Below are 22,351 nucleotides of genomic sequence, written 5' to 3'. Positions count from 1 at the left end.
TGTTTTTTTATATAGGTAAGATTATATTCTCTCTCTACCTTTTTTTTTTATATAGGTAAGATTTACTTTTATTAGTGGCCGAGTAGCATTCCATTGTGTAAATGTACCACAGTTGTTTTTTTTTTAATTGATTTTGGACAGAGAGAGGAAAGGAGCGAGAGAAACATGGATTTGTTGTTTCACTTATTCGTGCATTCATTGGTTAATTCTTGTATGTGCCCTGACTGGGGATCAAACCTGAAATCTTAGCATATCCGGATAATGCCAGCTGAGCTACCGTGCCTGGGCTACATCTCTGTTTTTTTTTTGTTTGTTTGTTTTGTTAATCCTCACTCAAGGGTATTCTTCCATTGCTTTTTAGAGAGAGTAGAAGGGAAGTACTTAGGAGGCAGAGAGAAACATCAATGTGAGAGAGACGCATCAACTGGTTGCCTCCTCCCACATGACCCCAACCGGAGCCGAGGATCTAACCTGCAATCCATGTATGTGCCCTTGACTCTAATCAAACCCATGACCCTTCAGTCCTCGGGCCAATGCTCTAACTGCTAAGCCATACCAATCAGTGCTACATCTCTGTTTTTTAAGATAAATAATTTTAAGATATAGCCAATATGGTTGACAGTGGTACTCCTTAATGTCATCAAATATCCAGAATACAGATGTTTCTAGTTGTCTCATAAATGGCTTTTTATGGTGGAATTTATTTGAGTCAGGATCCAAACAAGGTCCCCATATTGTATTTGGTTGACATAGTACATCTTTCTTTATCAAAGTCTGTCTCTCCAGACTGAATGGAGAGTTCTCATCTTTTTAGGATCTCTGACATGACTACTTCCCATTTGATCCCAATTTAAACTAACCACATCTGTTTATTGCTCTGTGGTGTCTTCAAGTACATTTTGTTAACATTTTGACTACAGTCCGGCTGGTGTGGCTCAGTTATCGAGCATCAACCCATGCACCAAGAGGTCACTGGTTTGATTCCCGGTCAGGGCACATGCCTGATCCCTAGTTGGAGACATGCAGGAGGCGGCCAGTTGATATTCTCTCTCATCTATGTTTCTATCTCCTTCTCCCTTCCTTTCTCTAAAAATCAATAAAGGAAAAAAAAAATTTTTTTTTAAATATTTTAACTATACTTTTTGGTTGCCCTCAGTAGGAGGATTAGTTTAAATGATCTAGTTTGCCGTTGCCAGCGTTATTACTTTAAAATCATGTGTACATATCAGTTGCCGTTGAAATGAGTAGAGAGAAAATATAAGTGAAGCCGAAGAATGATATTGAAACTTAATAGTCAAGAAATTGAGTCAAATATAGAGTTCTGCCACAAATTCACTCATTTCATTTGATCTCATCTTTTTTGTTGTTCATTTTTTGGTCAGAGTTACAAAGAAAAGTAACAGGCTAATACAAAGAAGGGAAGGAAACCTAGAATAAATAGAAATGAATACTATAGTTATTTATAACTTTAATTTTTTTATAGTAATTAAGAAAGAAAACACTGAATATAGACTATGTGATGATTAAATGCCCAGTTTTTTTTCCCTTTTTCAGAAAATAGAAGCACGGGTGTCTGCTGATGAGGACCTCAAACTTTCTGACCTTTTAAAATATTACTTAAGAGAATCTCAAGCTGCTAAGGTACCTTTGTTATTCATTATATTTTTTAATGGACTGTTTCACAAAAAGCCATCCCTTTAAAGTTAGACTTATGATTGTCAAAGATATTTATCTCTTGATTAATTTTGTTTTAATTTATTGATTTTAGAAAGAGAGGAAAGGAGAAACATTAACTTGTTGTTCCATTTATTTATGTATGTGTTGGTTGATTCTTATATGTGCCCTGACTAGAATTGAACCCACAACCTTAGTGTATCAGGACAATGCTCTAATCAATTGAGCTATCTGTCCAGGGCTAAATTATATTTTCAAGTGTGAATTTTTTCCTCCTTTTAGAAAATTGTATATCAGGGGAAAATAAAAATTTGCTGTGTAAACTTAAGATACAATATAGTCTAAAATTTTTTTTTATTAATTTGATATATTTATTCAGGTAAAATACTTACAAAAACAAAAGTAAAACCTCCATATAATAGTTGTATAGCTAAAGGAGCCCTAATTTGATCTATATAAGTCCTCTGTTGAAGGTGAGAGATCCATAAAACAAGGATAGGTTTTATTTTAGGGCAACTCTTTTAGGGAAATCTGTCTAGGTACAAGACTAAAACTCTTACTAATCAAAAAAATATATCTTAAAATATCTTAAAAGCACAGAAAACATAGTGACTCAGATATTCCAAAATCAGTGTTAATTTAGAATAGAGATATTGCACAGAAAATTCCCATTTGATCAGTGGTGCTTTGAACACCATTCTTTCATTTCTTATCAAATTATAAATAACCCTTTTAACTTTGAGGACTTAGGTGCTTGCAGATATACCATCTATATCAAATTATTTTATATCAGATTGTGTCTTATAAACAATTTACATTGGATGGGCCGGGATAAAATGAACTGTTCACTTTTGAAGACTTTAAACTCATTATGTTATTATAATATGTAGTTGTCAATAGATAACTTTTTAGAATGGAACATGACATTAAAAGTAATCCAGCCTTGCCCTGGCTGGTTTGGCTCAGAGATTAGAGCGTCAGCCCATGGACCAACGAGTCACGGGTTCAATTCCAGTCAAGGGCATATACCTCAGTTGCGATTCGTCCCTGGCCCTGGTCGGGATCATGCGCAAGGCAGCCAGTCAGTGTGTCCCTCTCACGTCGATGTTTCTCTCTCTCTCTCCCTCCCTCCCACTCTACCTAAAGATAAAATGGAAAAATATCCTCTAGTGAGGATTAAAATAAATAAATAAAAATAAAATAAAAGTAAATCCAGCCCTGGCCAGTGTGGCTCAGTTGGTTGAGCGCCATCCTACACATCAAAAGGTCACTGGTTCAATTCCCAGTTGGGGCGCATGCAGGAAGCAGCCTATCAATGTTTCTCTCTCTCTTTCTCCTTTCTTCCTCTCTCTCTAATATCAAGAAAAACTTTTTTTTTTAAGTAATAGAAATTTTTTGGTAACCACAAGAAAGAATTGAAACTTAATTGTAAGAATTACAAAAAACAAACAAACAAACTACAGTGACATATCACAATACACCTTAAGTAGAATGGCTAAAATGAAAAAAATTATAACAAAAATTATAGCAACTGGCCATGGCCGGTTAGTTGGTTGAGTGTTGTCTGGTGCATTGAAGGGTTGCTGGTTCAGTTCCTTGTGGGGGGGCATATGAGAGGCAGCCGATTGATGTCGTACACTCACATTGATGTTTTTCTCTTCTCCCTCTCTAAAAATCAATAAACTAGAAAAGAAAAATTATAGCAAATGGAACTGTCACACTGAAAGTACTTTGGAAATTTGGAAAATTGTCAAAGTTTCTTTAAAAATTAAGCATAGACTACCCTGTGATCCAGTCATTCCAGTTTAGATATTTGAAAGCATATGTCCCCACAGATGTTCACATCAGCTTTATTTGTAATAGCTGAAAAGTGGCAACAGCGACCCAAAAGTGCACCAACAGGTGAGTGATAAACAAATTGTGATATAACCATACAGTGGATGCTACTCAGCAATAAAAAGGAATGAACTACTCATACGAGTAACCACATGGATGAATCTCAAAATAAAAGATGGTGAAAGAAGCCAAACAGTAGTTTATACTAGAGTTCACTCTTAGTGTTGTGCATTCTGTGGGTTTTAACAGATGTCTGATGACATGTATCTGCCATTATAAGTATCATACAGAATAGTTTCACTGCCCTAAAAATCCTCTGTGCTCCATCTGTTCATCCTCCTTCCCCCTAACCCCTTTTGGTCTTGTTTATTGTCTCCATAGTTATGCCTTTTCCAGATGCCATTTAGTTGGACCTTTTCAAATTGGCTTTTTCTACTTAATAACATGCATTTAAGTTTCCTCTGTCTTTTCATGGCTTGATAACTCATTTCTTTTTAGCACTGAATAATATTCCACTTACTTGTCCACTGACCTACTGAAGGACATCTTAGTTGCTTCCAGGTTTAGTCAATTACCAATAAAGCTGCTGTAAACATTCATGTGCAGGTTTTTGTGTGGACATAAGTTTTCAACTCTTGAGTAAATACCAAGGAGCACAATTGCTAGACCATATGGAAAGAGTATGTTTAGTTCTACAAAACCGCTTTTCAAAGGGACTATACCATTTTGCATTTCTGAGAGTTCCTGTTGCTTTACATTCTTACCAGCATTGGGTATTGTCAGTGTTACGAATTTTGGCCATTCTAACGTGTGTGGTGTCATCTCATTGTTTTAATTTGCATTTCCCTGATAACCTGATGTGAAGCATCTTTTCACATACTTATGTGCCATCTGTGTATATTCTTTTGTGAAGTCTGTTTAAAAACTTGTCCTTTAGCCTTTTTTTTTTTTAATCCTCACCCAAGAATATTTTTTCCATGATTTTTAGATAGAGTGGGAGGGAAGAGGAGAGAGAGAGATATACGAGAGACACATCCATTGGTTGCCTCCCGCACTACCCCAACTGGAGCTGGGAATCAAACTCAAAACTCTTTGGTCTGTAGGCTGATGCTCTAACCACTGAGCAGAACCAGCCAGGGCTTAGCCCCCTTTTTTTTAAATATGTTTTTATTGATTTATTAGAGAGAGAGGAAGGGAAAGAGCGACAGAAACATTAATGTGAGAGAGCTACATTGATTGGCTGCTTCCCACATGCCCCCTACTGGGGATCAAGCCGGAAATCCAGGCATGTGCCCTGACCTGGGAATCGAACTGGGACATCTCAGTCTATGGGATGAGGCTCAATCCACCGAGCCACACTGGCCGGGCTATCAGATGTGTTTTGTGAATATTTTGTCTTGGTTTGTGGCTTGTCTTCTCATCCTCTTGATAATGTCTTTTGCATAGTAGAGTTTTTTTTTTAATCCTCACCCGAGGATATGTTTGTATTGACTTTTGGAGAGAGAGGAAGGGAGAAAAAAGAGAAGCATCAATGTGAGAAACATGGATTGGTTGCCTCCTGTATGCGCTCGAGCTGGAAACCTAGGTATGTGCCCTTATCAGGAATCGATACCTCAACTTTTTTGGTATACAGGACGACACTCCAACCAACTGAGCCACCTGCCCAGGGCTGCATAGCAGAAATTTTTCATTTTAAAGAAGTCCACCTTATCAGTTATTTCTTTCATAGATCATGCCTTTGGTTTTTATCTAAAAAGTCCTCACCAGTCCTCACCAGTGTGGCTCGGTTGGAGTATCATCCCGTACACCAAAAGGTGATGGGTTTGATTCCTGGTTGCAGGTACCAATCCCTGGCCTGGAGCATGTGGGAGGCAACCGATTGATCTCTCTCTCCCTTCCTCTCTCTGAAAATCAATTTTAAAAAAAAAGACAAGAATAACAGTCATCACCAAACCCACGGTCATCTGGATTTTCTCCTGTTATCTTCTAGGTGTTTTCTAGTTTTTCGTTTTACATATAAGTATGTGATCTTTTTTTTTTTTTATCCTCACCTGAGGTCATTTTTCCATTTTTTGTTTAGATAGAGTGGGAGGGGGAAAGAGAGAGAGAAACATCGACGTGAAAGGAACACATCAAGTGGTTGCCACCCCTACAACCCAACCAGGGCCAGGGACAAACTGCAACCAAGGCTCGTGCCCTTAGCGGGAACCAAACCCGCGTCTCTCTGGACCGCAGGCCGACGCTCCAACCACTGAGCCAAACCGGCCAGGGCTGTGATCTTTTTTAAGTTAATTTTTATAAAGGGCATAAGGTCAGTGTATAAATTTATTTCTTTGCATGTGCATATACAGTTTTCCCAGCACCGTTTGCTGAAAAGACTTTTCTCCATTGTATTGCCTTTGCTCCTTTATCAAAGATCAATTCGCTATATTTTTGGGTGTCTAGTTCTGGGCTTTATTTAGTTCTTTTGAGCTATTAGTCTATTTTTTCCACCAATACCACACTGTTTAGATTAGTGTAGCTTTGTAGTAATGCTTTGATTTCAAATAGGTAGTATCAGTGCTCTGACTTTTGTTCTCCTTCAATATTGTGTTGGTTATTTTGTATCTTTGCCTCTCCACATAAACTTTTTGAATCATTTTGTCAATATCTACAAAAAAAGGTTTTAGTTTTTACAAATAAAGCTGATGTGACTCTATAGCTCAAGGCCAAAACAAGTGATTTTGACAAGATTGTGTCTCCCTATCCATCAACATGGAATATCTTGGCATTTATTTAGTTCTTAGAGTTCTTTTATCAATTTTGTAGTTTTCCTTTAACAGATTTTATTTGATCAGTGCTTAAGTATTTTATTTGCTGGGGTGCTAATGGTATTATATTTTTAATTTCTGTTTTGCTTGTTCATTGCTGGTATATAAAAAAGCAGTTGACTTTTATGTATTAACATTGTATCCTACAACTTTATTATTTTCATTTATTCAGTTTTTTGTTGATTTTTTTGTTTCATATTTCTGCATAAATGGCTATGTCATCTGTGAACAAAGACAATTTTATTTCTTTCTACCCATTCTGTATATTTCTTATTTCCTTTTCTTATTGCATTAGTTAGGACTTCCAGTAAGATGATGAGAAGGAGTGGTGATATGGGACGTTTGTGTTGTTCCTAATACTAGTGGGAAAGCTTATAATTTTTCACCATTAAGTGTAATATGAGTTACAGGTTTTTTGTAGATGGTTTTTGTCAAGTTGAGGAAGTTCCTTCTGTTCCTAATTTGCTGAGACAGTCAATTTATTGTTGACAAGGGTGCTAAGTTTGGGAAAAAGAAAAGACTTTTCAACAAATGGTACTAGGCTCAGTGGTTGAGCATCGACTCATGCACCAAGAGGTCACTAGTTCGATTCCTGGTCAGGGCATATGCCCAGGCTGTGGGCCAAATCCCCAGGCGGGGCATGGAGTGGGCAGCCAATCGATGTTCTCTCTCATGGATGTTTCTGTCTCTCCCTCCCTCTGTCTCTAAAATTAATACAGAAAAAAAAAATTTTTTTTTAAATGGTACTGGGAAAACTGAATACTCACATGAGAAAGAATCAAGTTGGATTCCTTTCTCCCATCATGTATAAAAGGTACTCAAAATGGCCTTGGCAGTTATGGCTCTCTTGGCTGGAGTATTGCCCCATAAACTGAAAAGTGGCAGGTTCATTTCCTGGTCAAGGCACATACCCAGGTTGTGGGTTCTGTCCCCAGTTGGGGCATGTATACAGGAAGGCAACAGATGGGTGGCTCTCTCACATCGATGTTTGTCTCTCTCTCTTTCTCTCCCTTCTTCTCTAAAATCAGTTCTTCAAAAAAAAGTTTTAATGTATTCAGAATGGATCAAAAACCTAAGTAAGAGCTAAAACTATATTTTAAAAAGGGAACATAAACATAAATCTTTGTGACTTCAATTTGGCACTGGTTTTTTAGATATGACATCAGAAGCATGGCACATAAAGAAAAAATAATAAATTAGGATTTTATTAAAGTTTAAAACTTTTGTATGGCAAAGGACACTATCAAGAAAAGTGAGAGCCCTGGCCAGTTTGGCTCAGCGGTTGAGCGTCAGCCTGTGGATCAGAGTCCCGGGTTCAGTTCCCACTAGGGGCACGTACCACAAAAAAAAAAAAAAGAAAGAAAGAAAAGTGAGAGACCCACAGACTAGGAGAAATATTTGTAAAGCATGTGAGTCCCTATCAGTGACGGCATCCAGAATATATAAGACTTTTGTAAACTCGATAAAAAGACAAATAACTCAGTTAAAAAGTGGACAAAGTACTTGAATAAACATTTCTCCAAAGAAGATACATAAATAACTAATGATGCTCAACATCATTAGCCATGAGGGAAATGCAGTCAAAACCACACTGAATAAAAACAAACAAAAACCACACTGAGATATCACATCACATGCACTAGGTAGCTTTATTAAAAAAGAAAGATAAATGTTGACAAGGATGTAGAGAAATTGGAACACTCGTACAGTGCAGCCACTTTGGAGAACAGTCTGACAGTTTCTTAATAGATTTAATGTACAGTTACCAGATGAGCAAGTAATTTCATTCCTAAGATTTGAGATAGGAAAGAGAAATGGTTAAAGTATAAATAAATACATACATACATACATAAGGAATGAAAACATGTCCATACAACTTATACACAAATGTTTATAACAGCATTACTCATAATAGTCAAAAAGTAGAAACAAACCTAAATGTCTGTCAACTGATGAATGGATAAATCAGTGTGCTTAAGTTCATACAATGAAATATTATTTAGCACCCTTGCCAGTGTGGCTCAGTTGGTTAGAGAATTGTTTGATACACCGAAGGGTCAAGGGTTTGAATCCCCATCAGGTCACATGTCCAGATTTCCAGTTCCATCTCCAGTCAGGGTACATGTAGGAAGCAACCAATCAATGATTCTTCTCCTCCCCCCACCCCCTCTCTCCCTCTCCCTTCCTTCTCTCTAATCAATAAAACACATACCTTCAAGTGATATTTAGCAATAAAAAGGAAGATACTGATTCATGCTGTAACACAGATGAACTTGAAACTTTATGGAAAGTTTAAAAAGCCATACACAGCCCTGGCCAGTTTCACTCAGCGGTTAGAGTGTCGGCCTGCGGTCCAGAGAAACCCGGGTTCAGTTCCCGCTGAGGGCACATACCTCAGTTGCAGTTTGTCCCCGCCCCTGGTTGGGTCGTGTGAGAGGCAGCCACTCGATGTGTCCCTTTCCTCTTTTTTTTTTAATCCTCGCCCGAGGACATTTTTTCATTTTTTGTTCAGATAGAGTGGGAGGGAGGGAGAGAGAGACACATCGACATGAAAGGGACACGTCGAGTGGCTGCCACCCGCACGACCAACCAGGGCCGGGGACAAACTGCAACTGAGGTACGTGCCCTTAGCGGGAACCAAACCCGGGTCTCACCCAGGACCGCAGGCTGATGCTCTAACCACTGAGCAAAACCGGCGAGGGCTAAATGTGTCCCTTTCACATCCATGCTTCTCTCTCTCTCTCTTCCTGTCTCTCCCTCCCACTCTATCTGAACAAAATAATGCCCTCTGGTGAGGATAAAAAAAAAAGCCATACACAAAAGGACACCCGTTATGATTTCTTTTTGTTTTTGTTTTTGTTACTCCTCACCCAGGGATATTTTTCCATTGATTTTTAGGGAGTAGGGGGAGAGAAACATCGATGTGAGAGAGGCATATCGATTGGTCGCCTCCCGCACAACCCCAACTAGGACTGGGGATCGAACCCGCAACCTAGGTCTATGCCCTTAACCAGAAATTGTATCTGGACCTTTGGTCTGAAGGCCACCACTCTAACCACTCATGCAAACTAGCGAGGGCTGATTCCATTTTTTAATGAAATGTCCTGAATAGGCAAATCTATAGATACAGAAAGCATTAATGGTTAGGGTCGGGGGTGAAGATGGAAGTGACTGTTCAATGGATATGGGGTTTCTTTTCTGGGTGACAAAAATGTTCTAAACTTGAGACTTCCAGTCAAGATGGCGGCGTAGGTAAACGCAGTATCGCATCCTCCCACAACCACATCATAGTTACAATTAAACTACAGAACAACCATCATTCAAAACCGCCTGAAATCAAGCTGAATGGAAGTCCTACAACTACGAAATTAAAGCAGCAGCCACATCCAGACTGGTAGGAGGGGCGGCGGCACCGGCGCGATGGGCTGGTCCCACACCCACATGTGGCGGATAAAAATCAGGAGGACACCTCGGCTGGGAAGGTCCTTCCTGAGGACTGAGGGGAGTCCCCATCCCACACCAGGTGCCCCGCTCAGGGTTCCGGTGCCAGGAAGAGAAGTCCACATAACTTCTGGCTGGATAAACCAGCGGTAACTGAGGCTCAGGGAGGCTGAAGAGGCTGGAGCCCCAGGCAGCTCCCTAAAAGGCCCACGTGCAAACTTATGGGACTCGCTCCCTGTAAGCTTGGAGGGGAGGCAGCTCGAGGGGCACCAGAGACATACAGGGAAGAACTGAGCTGTTTGGCACTGGAGAGGGGGCTTTCTCCAGGACAAAGGTGCTGTCAGAGGCCTTTGTTCCTTTGGTGAGCCCTTCCCTGGGGCGGCAGACAGTCACCATATCTGGGACTCCAGCAACCTGGCTCACACTGGTAGCCCCGCCCTGGTGACTCCCTGAGGCCCCGCCCCACCCAACTTTCAAGCACACCCAAACTGTTGCCACTTGCTTAACCATAGGATTGGTCTGTCTTAGATCCTGCTTCAGGTTTTTCCTAAATTCTTTCAAATGAGCAGCATCTGGTCTCAGCGAGCCCCATACCTCTCGTTAAGTATTACACTGAAACAAACACAGGGAGGCAGCCAAACTGAGGAGGCAAAGAAATAGGTCCCAAATGAAAGAACAGAACAAAACCCCAAGAAAAGAACTAAGCAAAATGAAGATAAGCAACCTAACAGATGCTGAGTTCAAAATACTGCTTATAAGGATGCTCAATGAACTTAGTGAGAACCTCAGTGAACTTAGGAAGGGCCTCAAGAGCATAAAAAAGGACCAGTTAGAAATCACGGATACACAGTTAGAATTGAAGGAGGCATTAACTGAAATAAAGAATAATTTACACAGATTCAATAATAGAGTACGTAAATCCAAGGAGCAAACCATCGATTTGGAATATAAGGAAGCAGAAAATGCCCAACCGGAACAGCAAAATGAAAAAGGAATCCAAAAAAATGAGGATAGTGTAAGGAGCCTCTGGGACAACTTCAAGCGTGCCAACATTCACATCTTGGGGGTGCCAGAAGGAGAAGAGTGAGAACAAGAAATCTAAAGCCTGTTTGAAACAATAATGGCAGAAAACTTTCCTAACTTGGTGAAGGAAACAGACATACAAGTCCAGGAAGCACAGAGAGTCCCAAACAAGATGAACCCCAAGAGGCCCACACCAAGACACATTATCATCAAAATGCAAAAGGTTCAAGACAAGAGAGAATCTTAAAAGCAGCAAGAGAAAGGCAGCTAGTTACCTACAAGGGAGTTCCCATAAGGCTGTCAGCTGATTTCTCAAAAAAAACTTTGCAGGCTAGAAGGGAGTGGCAAATATTCACAGTGATGAAAAGCAAGAACCTACAACCAAGATGACTCTATCCTGCAAAGCTGTCATTTAGAATCGATGGCCATATCAAAAGTTTCCCAGACAAGAAAAAGTTAAAGGAGTTCATCACTACCAAACCGTTATTATATGAAATGATGAAGGGTCTTTTTGAAGAAAAAGATAAAATGTATGAACAAACAAAATGGCAATGAATACATATCTATCAACAGTGGAATCTACAGACAAAATGAACAGGTAGAACAGAAACATTCTCATAGATACAGAGAACATTTTGTTGTTTGCCAGTTGGGAGGGAGTTGGGGGAATGGGTGAAAAAGGTGAAGGGATTAAGAAGTACAAATTCATTGCTAGACTGACAAACCTCAAAGGGAAAGGGGTGGGGAGTGGTGGGAAGAAATAAACCAAAGAACTTATATGCATAACCAATGGACACAGACAATAGTGTGGGAAAAGGGTGGGAGGGGGGCGGGAGGGGGAAGGAGGGGGTCAATGGGGAGAAAATGTGGAACATCTGTAATACATTTTACATCCAACAATAAAGATTTTTTAAAAAAATGTTCTAAACTTGATTGTAGTATGGTTAAACAAATCTGTGAGCATCCTAAAAACCACTGAATTGTACATTTTGAATGAGTAATCTATATGGTATACAGATTATCTCCCAATAAACCTTTTATTTATTTATTTTTTTAAGTACAAAAGTAATTGGCACATAGTATTCATTGTTATTAGTGTTATCTCAGAGGACGATTAGGTGGTGGTGGTGGTGGTGATTGAGTGTAACTACCAGAAATGTGTGGCATATATTATTGTGAAGCATTCTGTTTTATAGGATCTCCTCTATCGAAGATCTAGGTCACTAGTGGATTATGAAAATGCTAATAAAGCACTAGATAAAGCAAGAGCCAAAAATAAAGATGTTCTACAGGCTGAAACGTCCCAACAATTATGTTGTCAGAAATTTGAAAAAATATCAGAATCTGCAAAACAAGGTACTATTATATTAACCTTTAATAAGGTATGCTTTGTACTAGTATGTAAATTAAATAGTTACTCCTAATTTCTTTTGTTCATAGAACTCATAGATTTTAAGACAAGAAGAGTTGCGGCATTCAGAAAAAATTTAGTGGAACTGGCAGAGTTAGAACTGAAGCATGCAAAGGTAATGTCATATTAAAGGCTTGATAATTTAAGGAACTTATAGAAATGAGTCACCTATGAGCCCTGGCCGGTTTTGCTCAGTGGTTAGAGCGACGGCCTGTGGTCCAGAGAGACCTGGGTTCGGTTCCCGCTAAGGGCATGTACCTCAGTTGCAGTTTGTCCCCAGCCCTGGTTGGGTCATGCGGGAAGCAGCCACTCAATGTGTCCTTTTCACGTCGATGTTTCTCTCTCTTCCTCTCCCTCCCGCTCTATCTGAACTAAAAATGAAAAAATTTAAAAAAACATATGAGTCAGCTATGAAACCAATTCCAGGGGATACTGCAAGAACTAGTCCTGATTTAAAATACAGCTTTCCAAGATTATTTCACTCCTTAAAAATATTTGGTTTTAGTAAATAAATATCCTCTTACAGTTTTTTACATTGTTTACTTCAAATTAAGCCCTTTCTTGTAGTTAATATAAAGACAAAGCTTAGCACAAACCTTATGGTAATTTTTAAAATAGAGAACTTAGAATTGAGAGAGATTTTTTTTTTTTTTAATCCTCACCCGAGGACATTTTTACATTTTTTGTTCAGAGAGAGCGGGAGGGAGAGAGAGGAAGAGAGAGAGAGAGAAACATCGACGTGAAGGGACACATCGAGTGCCTGCCACCTGCACGACCAACCAGGGCCGGGGACAAACTGCAACCGAGGTACGTGCCCTTAGCGGGAACCGAACCCGGGTCTCTCTGTACCGCAGGCCGACTCTCCAACCGCTGAGCCATACCGGCCAGGGCTGAGAGAGATTTTTTTTAATGATCTAATTCAATCAAGAATAATATCTACACCCTGGCCAGTTTGGCTCAGAGGTTAAAACATTGGCCCATGGACCAAAGAGTTGCAGATTCGATTCCGGTCAAAGGCATGTTACCTTGGTTGAGTTTGTCCCCAGCCCTGGTTGAGGTCATACGGGAGGCAGATAGTCGATGTGTCCCTCTCATGTCAATATTTCTATCTCTCCCCCTTTCTCTCCCTCCCACTCTATCTGAAGATAAATAGAAAAATATCCTCCATAAGGATTTTTTTAAAAAAGAAGAAGAAGAATATCTAGCACAGCCGGTGTGGCTCAGTGGATTGAGTGTCATCCCACGGACTGCAAGGTCCTGGTTCGATTCCCAGTCAGGGTACATGCTTGGGTTGCAGGCTTGATACCCAGTTGAGGGGGCATGAAGGAGGAAGCCAACCGATGTTCTCCCTCCCTCTCTCTTTTTCTCTAAAAAAAAAATCAATAAAAACATTTTTTTAATGTTTTTTAAATTGATGTTAGAGAGAGAGGAAGGGAGAGAGAGAGAGAGACATCAATGAGAGAGAGCATCAGTCCAGCCAGTGTGGCTCAGTGGTTGAGCATCAACTCATGCACCAAGAGGTCGCCAGTTCGATTCCCAGTCAGGACACATGCCCAGGTTGTGGGCCCAATTTCCAGTGGGGGGCATGCAGGAGGAGCAGCTAGTCGATGTTCTCTCTCATCAATGTTTTTATCTCTCTCTCCCCCAAATCAATAAAGAAAAAAATTTAAAAGAAAATAATACAATGGCCCTGGCCGGTTTGGCTCAGCTCTTAGAGCGTTGGCCTGCAGTCCAGAGAGACCCGGGTTCATTTCCCACTAAGGGCACGTATCTCCGTTGCGGTTTGTCACTGGCCCTGGCTGAGTCATGCGGGCACAGCTACCCGATCCATGTGTCCCTTTGCCTCAGTGTTTCTCTCTCTCTCCCCCTCCCACTTTATCTGAACAAAAAATGGACAAATGTTCTCGGGTGAGGATAAAAAAAGAAAAAAAATACAGTGATTATCAACAATAATAATACAAGAATAAAGTCTGTTTCACGTACTCACGACTGTGTCAACCTGTTTCTGCCCCACCCTGTACTTAAATTGGTTTTTACGTGTCTCTAAATTTGGACGATGTCAGTTGACATGTTTACAGACGGGTACTCGGGTATGAATGAGATAGAATACGTTCGCACGTCCTCTCACCATTTTTATAAAAACGGTTATAAATCTGTGCCCGTGTATATGTTAAGGGCTGAAGGATAGTGACCAGAACTGGTCTCCTAGTCAGAAGGTGTGCAGTAGTGTAACTTGGACTCCAACGAAGGGCGTCTTTTCTCCCTCATTAGGACATGCCAGATCCAAACATTCACATTGGTCTGGGTGGAAATTTACCGAAGAATGGAGTGCGTGGGACATACCGTATGCGAGACAAATTACAGAATCGTATGCCCTTAAACTGGTCTTTGCTATAATAAGCAGCGGTTTCCAGCACTCTCATATCCTGAACTGAAAACTGTGATTTCTCACGGTTACCTTTTGAATGAGACTCTCCCAAACTATTTGACCTTCATAACTGACTTTCCCTTCCTTTTTAGGGTAACCTACAGCTGCTACAGAACTGCCTGGCAGTGCTAAATGGAGACACATAAGCCACACCCCACCTTCGGGTAAAAAAAAAGGGCTGCCTTCCTTCAGATTTTATTTTTGTTTTCTTCATGCTGTTAGGCATTTACTGCTCACTGGAAACAAGAGAAACAGCTGACAAAGTGCATCTCCTCTCCTCTTTTCTGAGCAACAGTGGAACAGCGCGGTCCCCAGGTGCCGCCTGCGTGTGGGGAGCCCCACACTCCCGCACCCATTGCTCCCGGGGGTGGGGCTGTCGGCTTCCGCGCTCATCGGTCACGACTGGTGGGGCGCTCCTCCCCTTCAAAAGCCCAAAGTCCACTCCTCTATAACTGCGTAGCCTCTCTAACTGTGTTTATTTTATGAATAGTATTCCTTATGGCTGCCAATCTTATTTACCTCTAAGTAATTTCTGAAGTCTAACCCTTTCGAAATATGTTCTTCCAACGAGATAAAAGATTGCCACTACCCTTTTTTGAATTTTGTTTTTAAGGAAACATTGTATACCACCTTAGTGCATTCATGTATCCCGGTAAAGCATCTTAATCAGACTTATTTTTAATTAATGAATATTTCTTAGAAGTTTTGGGACAGACTTTCTGTAATCTTTCTAAGTATGATTTCTGAAGAAAAGCAAATGCATTAGTATGTTTGCCTTAAACTTGTAGACTAAACCGACTATTGTTAAATAAACAGTGATAGCAGTGATGGTTTTTTAACTCTGTGGTCATTGTATCACTCTGAAATGTGGAGTAGCTGCAACAAATCTACTCCCCTACCGTGCTTTCCAGAGGGCGCTCCTTCCTCCCTTCAGGGCGACAGTCCCTTTACCGAAGAAGGAACTGCTGCCGAGCCCTTAGCTGGCGCTTGGTAGAAGGTGGGATCCGGCGGAGGCCGGAGGCCGGGAGAGACCGCCGGTTGGAAAATAGCAGGAGGCCGAGAAGGCGGGGTCGGCCGGTTACCGGTTTCTGGATCCACCCCTGGCTCGGCGGCCGATTAAACCCCTGGCACAGGCCCCGGGGGCCGCTTGGTGGTCGCGCCAGCGTCGGGACCAGCACGCAGAGAGGGGAGCCGCCGCAGGGAACAGCGCTTGACGGCGGGGTGGGGCGAGGGCATGGAAATATTTGGAATCAAGTTAGGGTCCCCAAAAAGGGGACCCCGATTGTCCGTTAAGTTACGTCACCGACGTGTTGGCCTCGGTAACGTGAGGGAACGTTACGCCGTGCCTATCGAAAATTAGCCTGAGTGGGGCTCTCCCTCCGTCTGTCTCTAAGTTCTCTCCCATTGGGAAAGCAGGGGCATTGGTGTGGGTGGCCCCTCGCACGGGCCCTAAGTCTGCGTCCGTCTTCCCGGACCGCTCTGAGGAACAGCCGCCTTGGTCCTGGGCCGGAGGCCAGTCGGGATGATTCCGGCCTCACCGCCGTGCTGGTTCGCGTTGCTCTCTCTCGCTCCTGTTCTGCGATGATGCCATTTGAACTGGATTTTTCTGTTGACCGGGAGATGTGTGTGTTTGGACCTTCACGGGTGAAAATAGGCCCGTGCAGCGCTCACCGAGTGGGTGAACGTGGGATGCAGAACCCTAGTAGCGTCCGGGGTCGGTGGTGTTTCTCCAGGGCGCGCCCCTGTGGCCTCGGGCAGGTGCGCTTGACCTCTCTCGGCCTGAGTCTCTCTACTACAGAGGGCATATTGACCTACCTCACAGGGGTGTTGTGGGGATTAATAAATGTTGGTACAGTGCTTTGGAAATGTGAAGATGCTCTGTAAATGCCAAGAGATAGCGAGTACAGGACAAAAATCTATACACATCTATCAGTTCATCTGTACCAAGGTGGCCTTTGGGGGAAGGGTGTGGATGGCGCATCCCATGGCCCCTTACCTTTTTTTAGAGTACTTGTTGGGGTGGGGGTAGGGGGTGGAGGGCTGCAAAATATATAAATGAGTTGACTAACACACTTCAGCAAGGGTCTTCTCACTGACAAGTCCTGCAAATTAGATCAAAACTAGTCCAGAGAGGCCCGGGTTCGGTTCCCGCTAAGGGCATGTACCTCGGTTGCAGTTTGTCCCCGGCCCTGGTTGGTCGTGCGGGTGGCAGCCACTCGACGTGTCCCTTTCACGTCGATGTTTCTCTCTCCCTCTCTTCCTCTCCCTCCCACTCTGTCTGAAGGAAAAATGACCTCGGGTGAGGATAAAAAAATAAATATTTAATTTTATATATATATATGCCACTCCCTCAAGGGCATACTAAGGAAAGATTCTGCTTTGCACCTCCAGAACAAACATTTGTTATTCCAGGGCTCACCGCGTGTTTGGCTGATCAAAGTAGCCAGTCCCGCCCGGATTCACTGCTGTGGAGTTGTGGCACTGAGAAAACATTGGATTGGCCATCTCCTGCCTGGGGGCCACAAAGGTGAAACCGAAAGACACCTGCTGGCAGAGACCAAAGCCCCGCACGGAGAGTGTAGGGTTTCCTCCCTCTGGTGACGCTTTACGCCAGCGATTCTGAACCCACCTGACTATTGAGTCAGGGGCACCGGCCTCTTTTCCCTTAGATGGACAAATCAAGAAATGACAACAAACACAACAGCCGTCTGTCCGGTGTGAATGAATCAAAAGTAGACCTCGCTTTGTTTCTGTCTTGTCAGATGGGCAAGAAAACGTATTTCTTGGCGTGCGGCAGAATGTTAGTAAGTTTGTGTGCCATGAGATGGAATGGGTTGGAAGTCGGTGCTTTACGCTCTGAGGAGGAGGAACAGGAGCGGACCAGGCCCCGAACTGGCCTGCGGTAACAAGGGAGCGTGGGATGAGGCGCATGTTCCAGGGGAGTGCAGGATGGCAGGAGACGAAACTGCCAAAGAAAGTGGGTCAGGCCTGTAGACTAAGTGAAGCTCCAAGAGTGGTGGTGCCTAGTTTGGAAAAGCTTATCCAAGTCAGTGTTCTGTCTAAAACTACAGAAGTTGAGTTCAAGCTGATCTTTTTTTAAGTGGGGCACAATGCAGAACACAGCGGTCGAAAAAGAGGAGTGCCGAGGGAACACTAACAGGAATCTTAACGTCTACATCCACCCACGACTATTTTCTTTCTGAGGGCATATAACAAAAACCAGATGGGAAAGAAAAGAGAGGTGGACCACCTTCTACGTTTTAAAACAACGTTCTGAAGTCTAACTTTGAAGACCGAGGAATATCAGGGGAGAGCGCGAACGCAGTCCCCCACTACCACAAATTATGCAGTCGAGTTTCCCACATTTGGGGAAATCGCAGGGGTCAGCACATCCGGAGTGCAATGGATAAGCCTCGCCCTGGGAAAACCACCTTCGTGATCATGGTATCTCCCCTGCCAGGTAAGTATGAGTTGCTCCGCCCGCCTCCATCCCAACCCTCACGCTCGCCTCTCTCTTCACCCACGGTCACTTTTCCCTCGCCGCCTCCGCAGCCCCGCTGCCTGAGGGACCCTCGCTCCAACGGCGCCCATCGAGAGGATAACCTCGGGAGCGTTTGGATCTCGGGACGCGGGGACGTGGAGGCGCAGGCGGACCCCTACCGGCAGCCTCTGCGCTCAGCCTCATCTACATACGCAGCACCCTCGTCGTGACCGCCAGGCGACGTGTCCCCGAGCTGGAAGGACCGGATCTCGCCGCAACCGGCGCCCGGCAGTTACGGCCCCACCGCGGGTGCGGGTCAGGGCCCGGGCATGGTCCCGCCTTTCTTACGGCGAACGTGACACGCAACAGAGTGTCAATTAAACTTGAGATACTAAGATCAGAGTTTCGTCACCAAATTCACATGAAACTATTTTAATCGTCCTCGGTGATCTTTCAGACTGTCCAGGGACCTAATCTTGCAACAGTGAAAAGGGAAATTTGAACAGAGTATCGGGTCAAGGCGTCCATTCGCGGTGCAGACTTGTGGGCAGGGGAGGGGTGTTGCGTGTCTTTGAATATCAATGACCGGGAACGCCCCATTTCCGTCCTGGGGGGTGAGCTTGCCTCTGTCAGGCCGTCCGGGTTTATCTTTTTCTCCTACACGCGAGAAGAGTCGTTCTGGAGATCGAGTGGAGGTGAAAGGTGGGAGCAAAATGATTGAACGAGGGTGCGTCCCTCGCGGAGTGGTCAGTGCGATGGAGCGAAGCAAGGCGAGAGTCCGGGCTGGGAGATGACAGGGCCCGGGAAGGGTCTAGCTGCGCCAAGGTCCGAGGAAACGTAGGGTAGCATCCTTTTTAGGTTGTTGGTTGTTTCAGAAACGTTTTCCTTTCTCGGTGTGTATTTCCTCAAAACAAAGGACTCTCCTACCTAACCCCAACGTGATGGCCACATTCAAGAAAGAAACGCCGATACAGTATTTACAATACTGTTATCATCTACTCTCCAGACATTATTCAGTGTCCATCGATTGTCCCCATAACGCCCTTTATAGCAAAGGGAAACTCAAAACCACATATTGCATTCAGTCGTCATGTCTCTTTGACCCACTTTTTTGGTTTGTTTTGTTTAATCCTCACCCGAGGACACTTTTTCCGTTTTTTGTTCAGACAGAGTGGGAGGTAGAGCGAGAGAGCGAGAGAGATAGAAACATCTACGTGAAAGGGGCACATCGAGTGGCTGCCACCCGCACGACCCCAACCAGGGCCAGAGACAAACTGCAACCAAGGTTCATGCCCTTAGCGGGAACCGAAGCCAGGTCTCTCCGGACCGCAGGACGACGCTCAAACCGCTGAGCCAAACCGGGGCCAAGGCTCTTTGAGCCACTTTTTAGTCTGAACTAGTTCCCGGGTTGTTCTTTGTGGGCATTTTTGAAGACTAGATGCTACTTAAGTTATTCTGTACAATGTCCTTCAATCTGGGGGTTGTCCTGTGTTTCTTCATAATCACATTCAAGTGTGCATATTTGAAACGAAGACAGCATACATGATGTTGTGACTGTAAAGGGCTGACTTGAGCCTCTCCATATATCAACTGAAGTCCTAAGCCCTCGTTCCTATGAATGTGAACTTACTTGGAAATAAGGTCTTTGCAGACACAATCTGCAAAATAAGGTGAGGTCGCTAGCGTGGGTCCTAATCCGATATGGCTGTTATCCTTGTAAGAGGAGAGTGCCTTGTAAAGAGAGAGACACAGGGAGAACGCCATGGGATGACAGAGGCAGAGATTAGAGTGATGTGACCAAGAGCCAAGGACTGACTGTCACCACCAGAAGCTGGGAAGAGGCAAGGGAAGAGTCTACCCAGAATGTTGGCGGGAGCATGGCCCTGCCGACAGCTTGATTTTGGATTTCTGGCTTTCAGAACCGTGAGAGAATAAGCATGTGCTGTTTTAACCTACCCAGTTCCTGGTAGAGGCTCACCTTAAGTTAGTTCATGCGGGTTCAGTTCCAGTAAGAAAGCCAAGCGAGTGCCACAAAAAGCGAGTCGTCATCTTCTCGCTGGCTGGATGATCTTAACTTTTGTTTTTTGTTTTTTAAAATGCAACACCTACCCTGGCTGGTGTGTCGCCATTGGTTGGAGCCTCAACCCGCACACCACTGAAAGGTGGCGGGTTCGATTCCGGTCAGGGCACATGCCCAGGTTGTGGGCCCGATCCCCAGTGTGGGGCATGCAGGAGGCGGCAGCCAGTCGGTGTTCTCTCTCATCAATGTTTCTCTCTCCCTCTCCCTCTCCCTTCCTCTCCCTCTAAAATCAATAAAGGAAAAAAAATTTTTTTAATAAAAATAAAAATAAATGAAACGCGGCGTGCCTGTACGACAGCCCTAAAAAATTCATGCAGTGTCCTCCTCTGGGCATCACATTTGGAAGCCCTTGAAGCCAGTTTGTCCGATTATTGGTGGTGTTACCATCGGTCACTTGGTTAAGGCGGGGTATCAGTTATCCACTGCTGTGAAACAAAGTGCCCTACAACCTAGTGATTTAAAATAATGACCATTTTGCCCTGGCCGGTTTGGCTCAGTGGTTAGAGCGTCGGCCCGCGGACCAGAGAGACCCGGGTTCGGTTCCCGCTAAGGGCATGTACCTCGGTTGCAGTTTGTCCCCAGGGGGCCCTGGTTTCAGTGGCAACCACTCGATGTGTCTCTCTCACATCGATGTTTCTCTCTCTCTCTTCCTCTCTCTCTCCCTCCCGCTCTATCTGAAGATAAATGCAAAAAAAAAAAAAAAAGTCCTCAAGGGAGGATAAAAAATAAAATAATGACCATTTTACCTGCTCACAGTTCTTTGCATCAGCCACTCTGGCTGGGCTCCGCCGGGCAGTTCTTCAGGTCTCAAGTGGGATCACTGACACGGCTGCAGTCACTTGGGGCCTGGGCAGTCTGAGGGCCTCAGCTGACCTGGTTCATCTTCATCAACAGGCTGACTCAGGCTTCCTCCAACAGGCTGCAACAGGCTAACCTAGATTTCTCATGGGGGTCCCAGGACAGCAAGTGAGAGCAAGTCGCAATGAGAAAATGCTCTTCAACCTTCTGCTTGCGTGACATTAGCTGATGTTCCGTTAGGCAAAGCACGTCACAGAGCCAAGTCCAGAGTCAATATGGAGGGGCGCTGCGGCCAGCACGTGGGCGCATGTGGGGCCAGTACTGCAACCACCTGCCTCTGGAGGTGTTTACCAGGTTTGCCCTTTGTAATGATTAAGTGCTTTGGGTGGAGATCATTTGAAAATATCCAGCTCCTCATCATGCTTGAGCACAATAGTTGTGACCTTCCCTGGCTCCATGAAAATCGTCTATTTCTCCAAAGAACCGGGTTCTTTTTATTGGGGAATGGCACTTAGAAAGCAAGGACAGCCTTGGCTGGTTTGGATCAGCGGTTAGAACATCGACCTGTGGTCCAGAGAGACCCGGGTTCGGTTCCCGCTAAGGGCATGTACCTCGGTTGCAGTTTGTCCCTGACCCTGGCTGGGTCGTGCAGGTGGCGACCACTCGATGTATCTCTTTCACATCGATGTTTCTCTCTCTTCCTCTCTCTCCCTCCCACTCTATCTGAACAACAACAACAACAAAAACAAAAAACAAAAAAATGTCATTGGGTGAGGATTAAAAAAAGAAGAAGAAAGCAAGGACAGGCCCCTAGGTGTGCTCATTGTTACCCGGTGTCTTTCCTTCTAGGCTCCTTCGGTGGATAGAGCTAGGAAATACATCTATATCCTATGTGTATCTGTATCTATGACAAATAATGGCCCTGCCCTGGCTGGTTTGGCTCAGCGGTTAGAGCGTCGGCCTGGGGTCCCGAGAGACCCGGGTTGGGCCCCCACTAGGGGCATGCGCCTTGGTTGCAGTTTGTCCCCGGCCCTGGTTGGGTTGTGCGGGTGGCGGCCACTCGATGTGTCCCTTTCACATCGATGTTTGTCTCTCTCTTCCTCTCTTTCCCTTCCACTCTATCTGAACAAAAAAAAGGGAAAAATGTCCTTGGGTGAGGATAAAATAATAATAATAATAATGAAATAAAATAAAATAAAATGGCCCCGGCTGGTTTGGCACAGCGGGTAGAGTGTAGGCCTGCGGACCAATGAGTTGCGGGTTCGATTCTGGTCAAGGGCACGTACCTCATGACCAGTTCCTCCCCGGTTCTGGTCATAGTAGTGCGGGAGGCAACCGGTGGCTGTCTCTCTGTCACATTGACGTTTCT

The 22,351-nt window shown here is 44.0% G+C and overlaps 1 protein-coding gene and 1 non-coding gene across 2 annotated transcripts in view; one reads left to right on the top strand and one right to left on the bottom strand.

Annotated features, from left to right (window-relative positions):
* SNX6 (sorting nexin 6) overlaps positions 1–15,666 on the top strand; it is a 65,630-nt gene extending 49,964 nt beyond the window's left edge. The window contains exons 11-14 of the mRNA XM_036281391.1: positions 1,555–1,641; positions 11,981–12,140; positions 12,225–12,310; positions 14,716–15,666. Of these exons, the coding sequence (XP_036137284.1) occupies positions 1,555–1,641; positions 11,981–12,140; positions 12,225–12,310; positions 14,716–14,769 (387 nt within the window). The 3' untranslated portion in view covers positions 14,770–15,666. The remainder of the gene's footprint in view (positions 1–1,554; positions 1,642–11,980; positions 12,141–12,224; positions 12,311–14,715) is intronic.
* Positions 15,667–17,927: 2,261 nt separating this feature from the next.
* Positions 17,928–18,091, bottom strand: LOC118621614. Its single transcript, XR_004957739.1, has one exon. It is a non-coding gene; the product is annotated as a U1 spliceosomal RNA (small nuclear RNA).
* Between the last annotated feature and the right edge of the window lie 4,260 nt (positions 18,092–22,351).

Source organism: Molossus molossus, unplaced genomic scaffold, assembly GCF_014108415.1.
Source record: "Molossus molossus isolate mMolMol1 unplaced genomic scaffold, mMolMol1.p scaffold_m16_p_1, whole genome shotgun sequence".
NCBI lineage: Eukaryota > Metazoa > Chordata > Mammalia > Chiroptera > Molossidae > Molossus > Molossus molossus.
The sequence above is the reverse complement of the archived record's forward strand: the minus strand, read 5'-3'. Positions and strand labels throughout refer to the sequence as shown.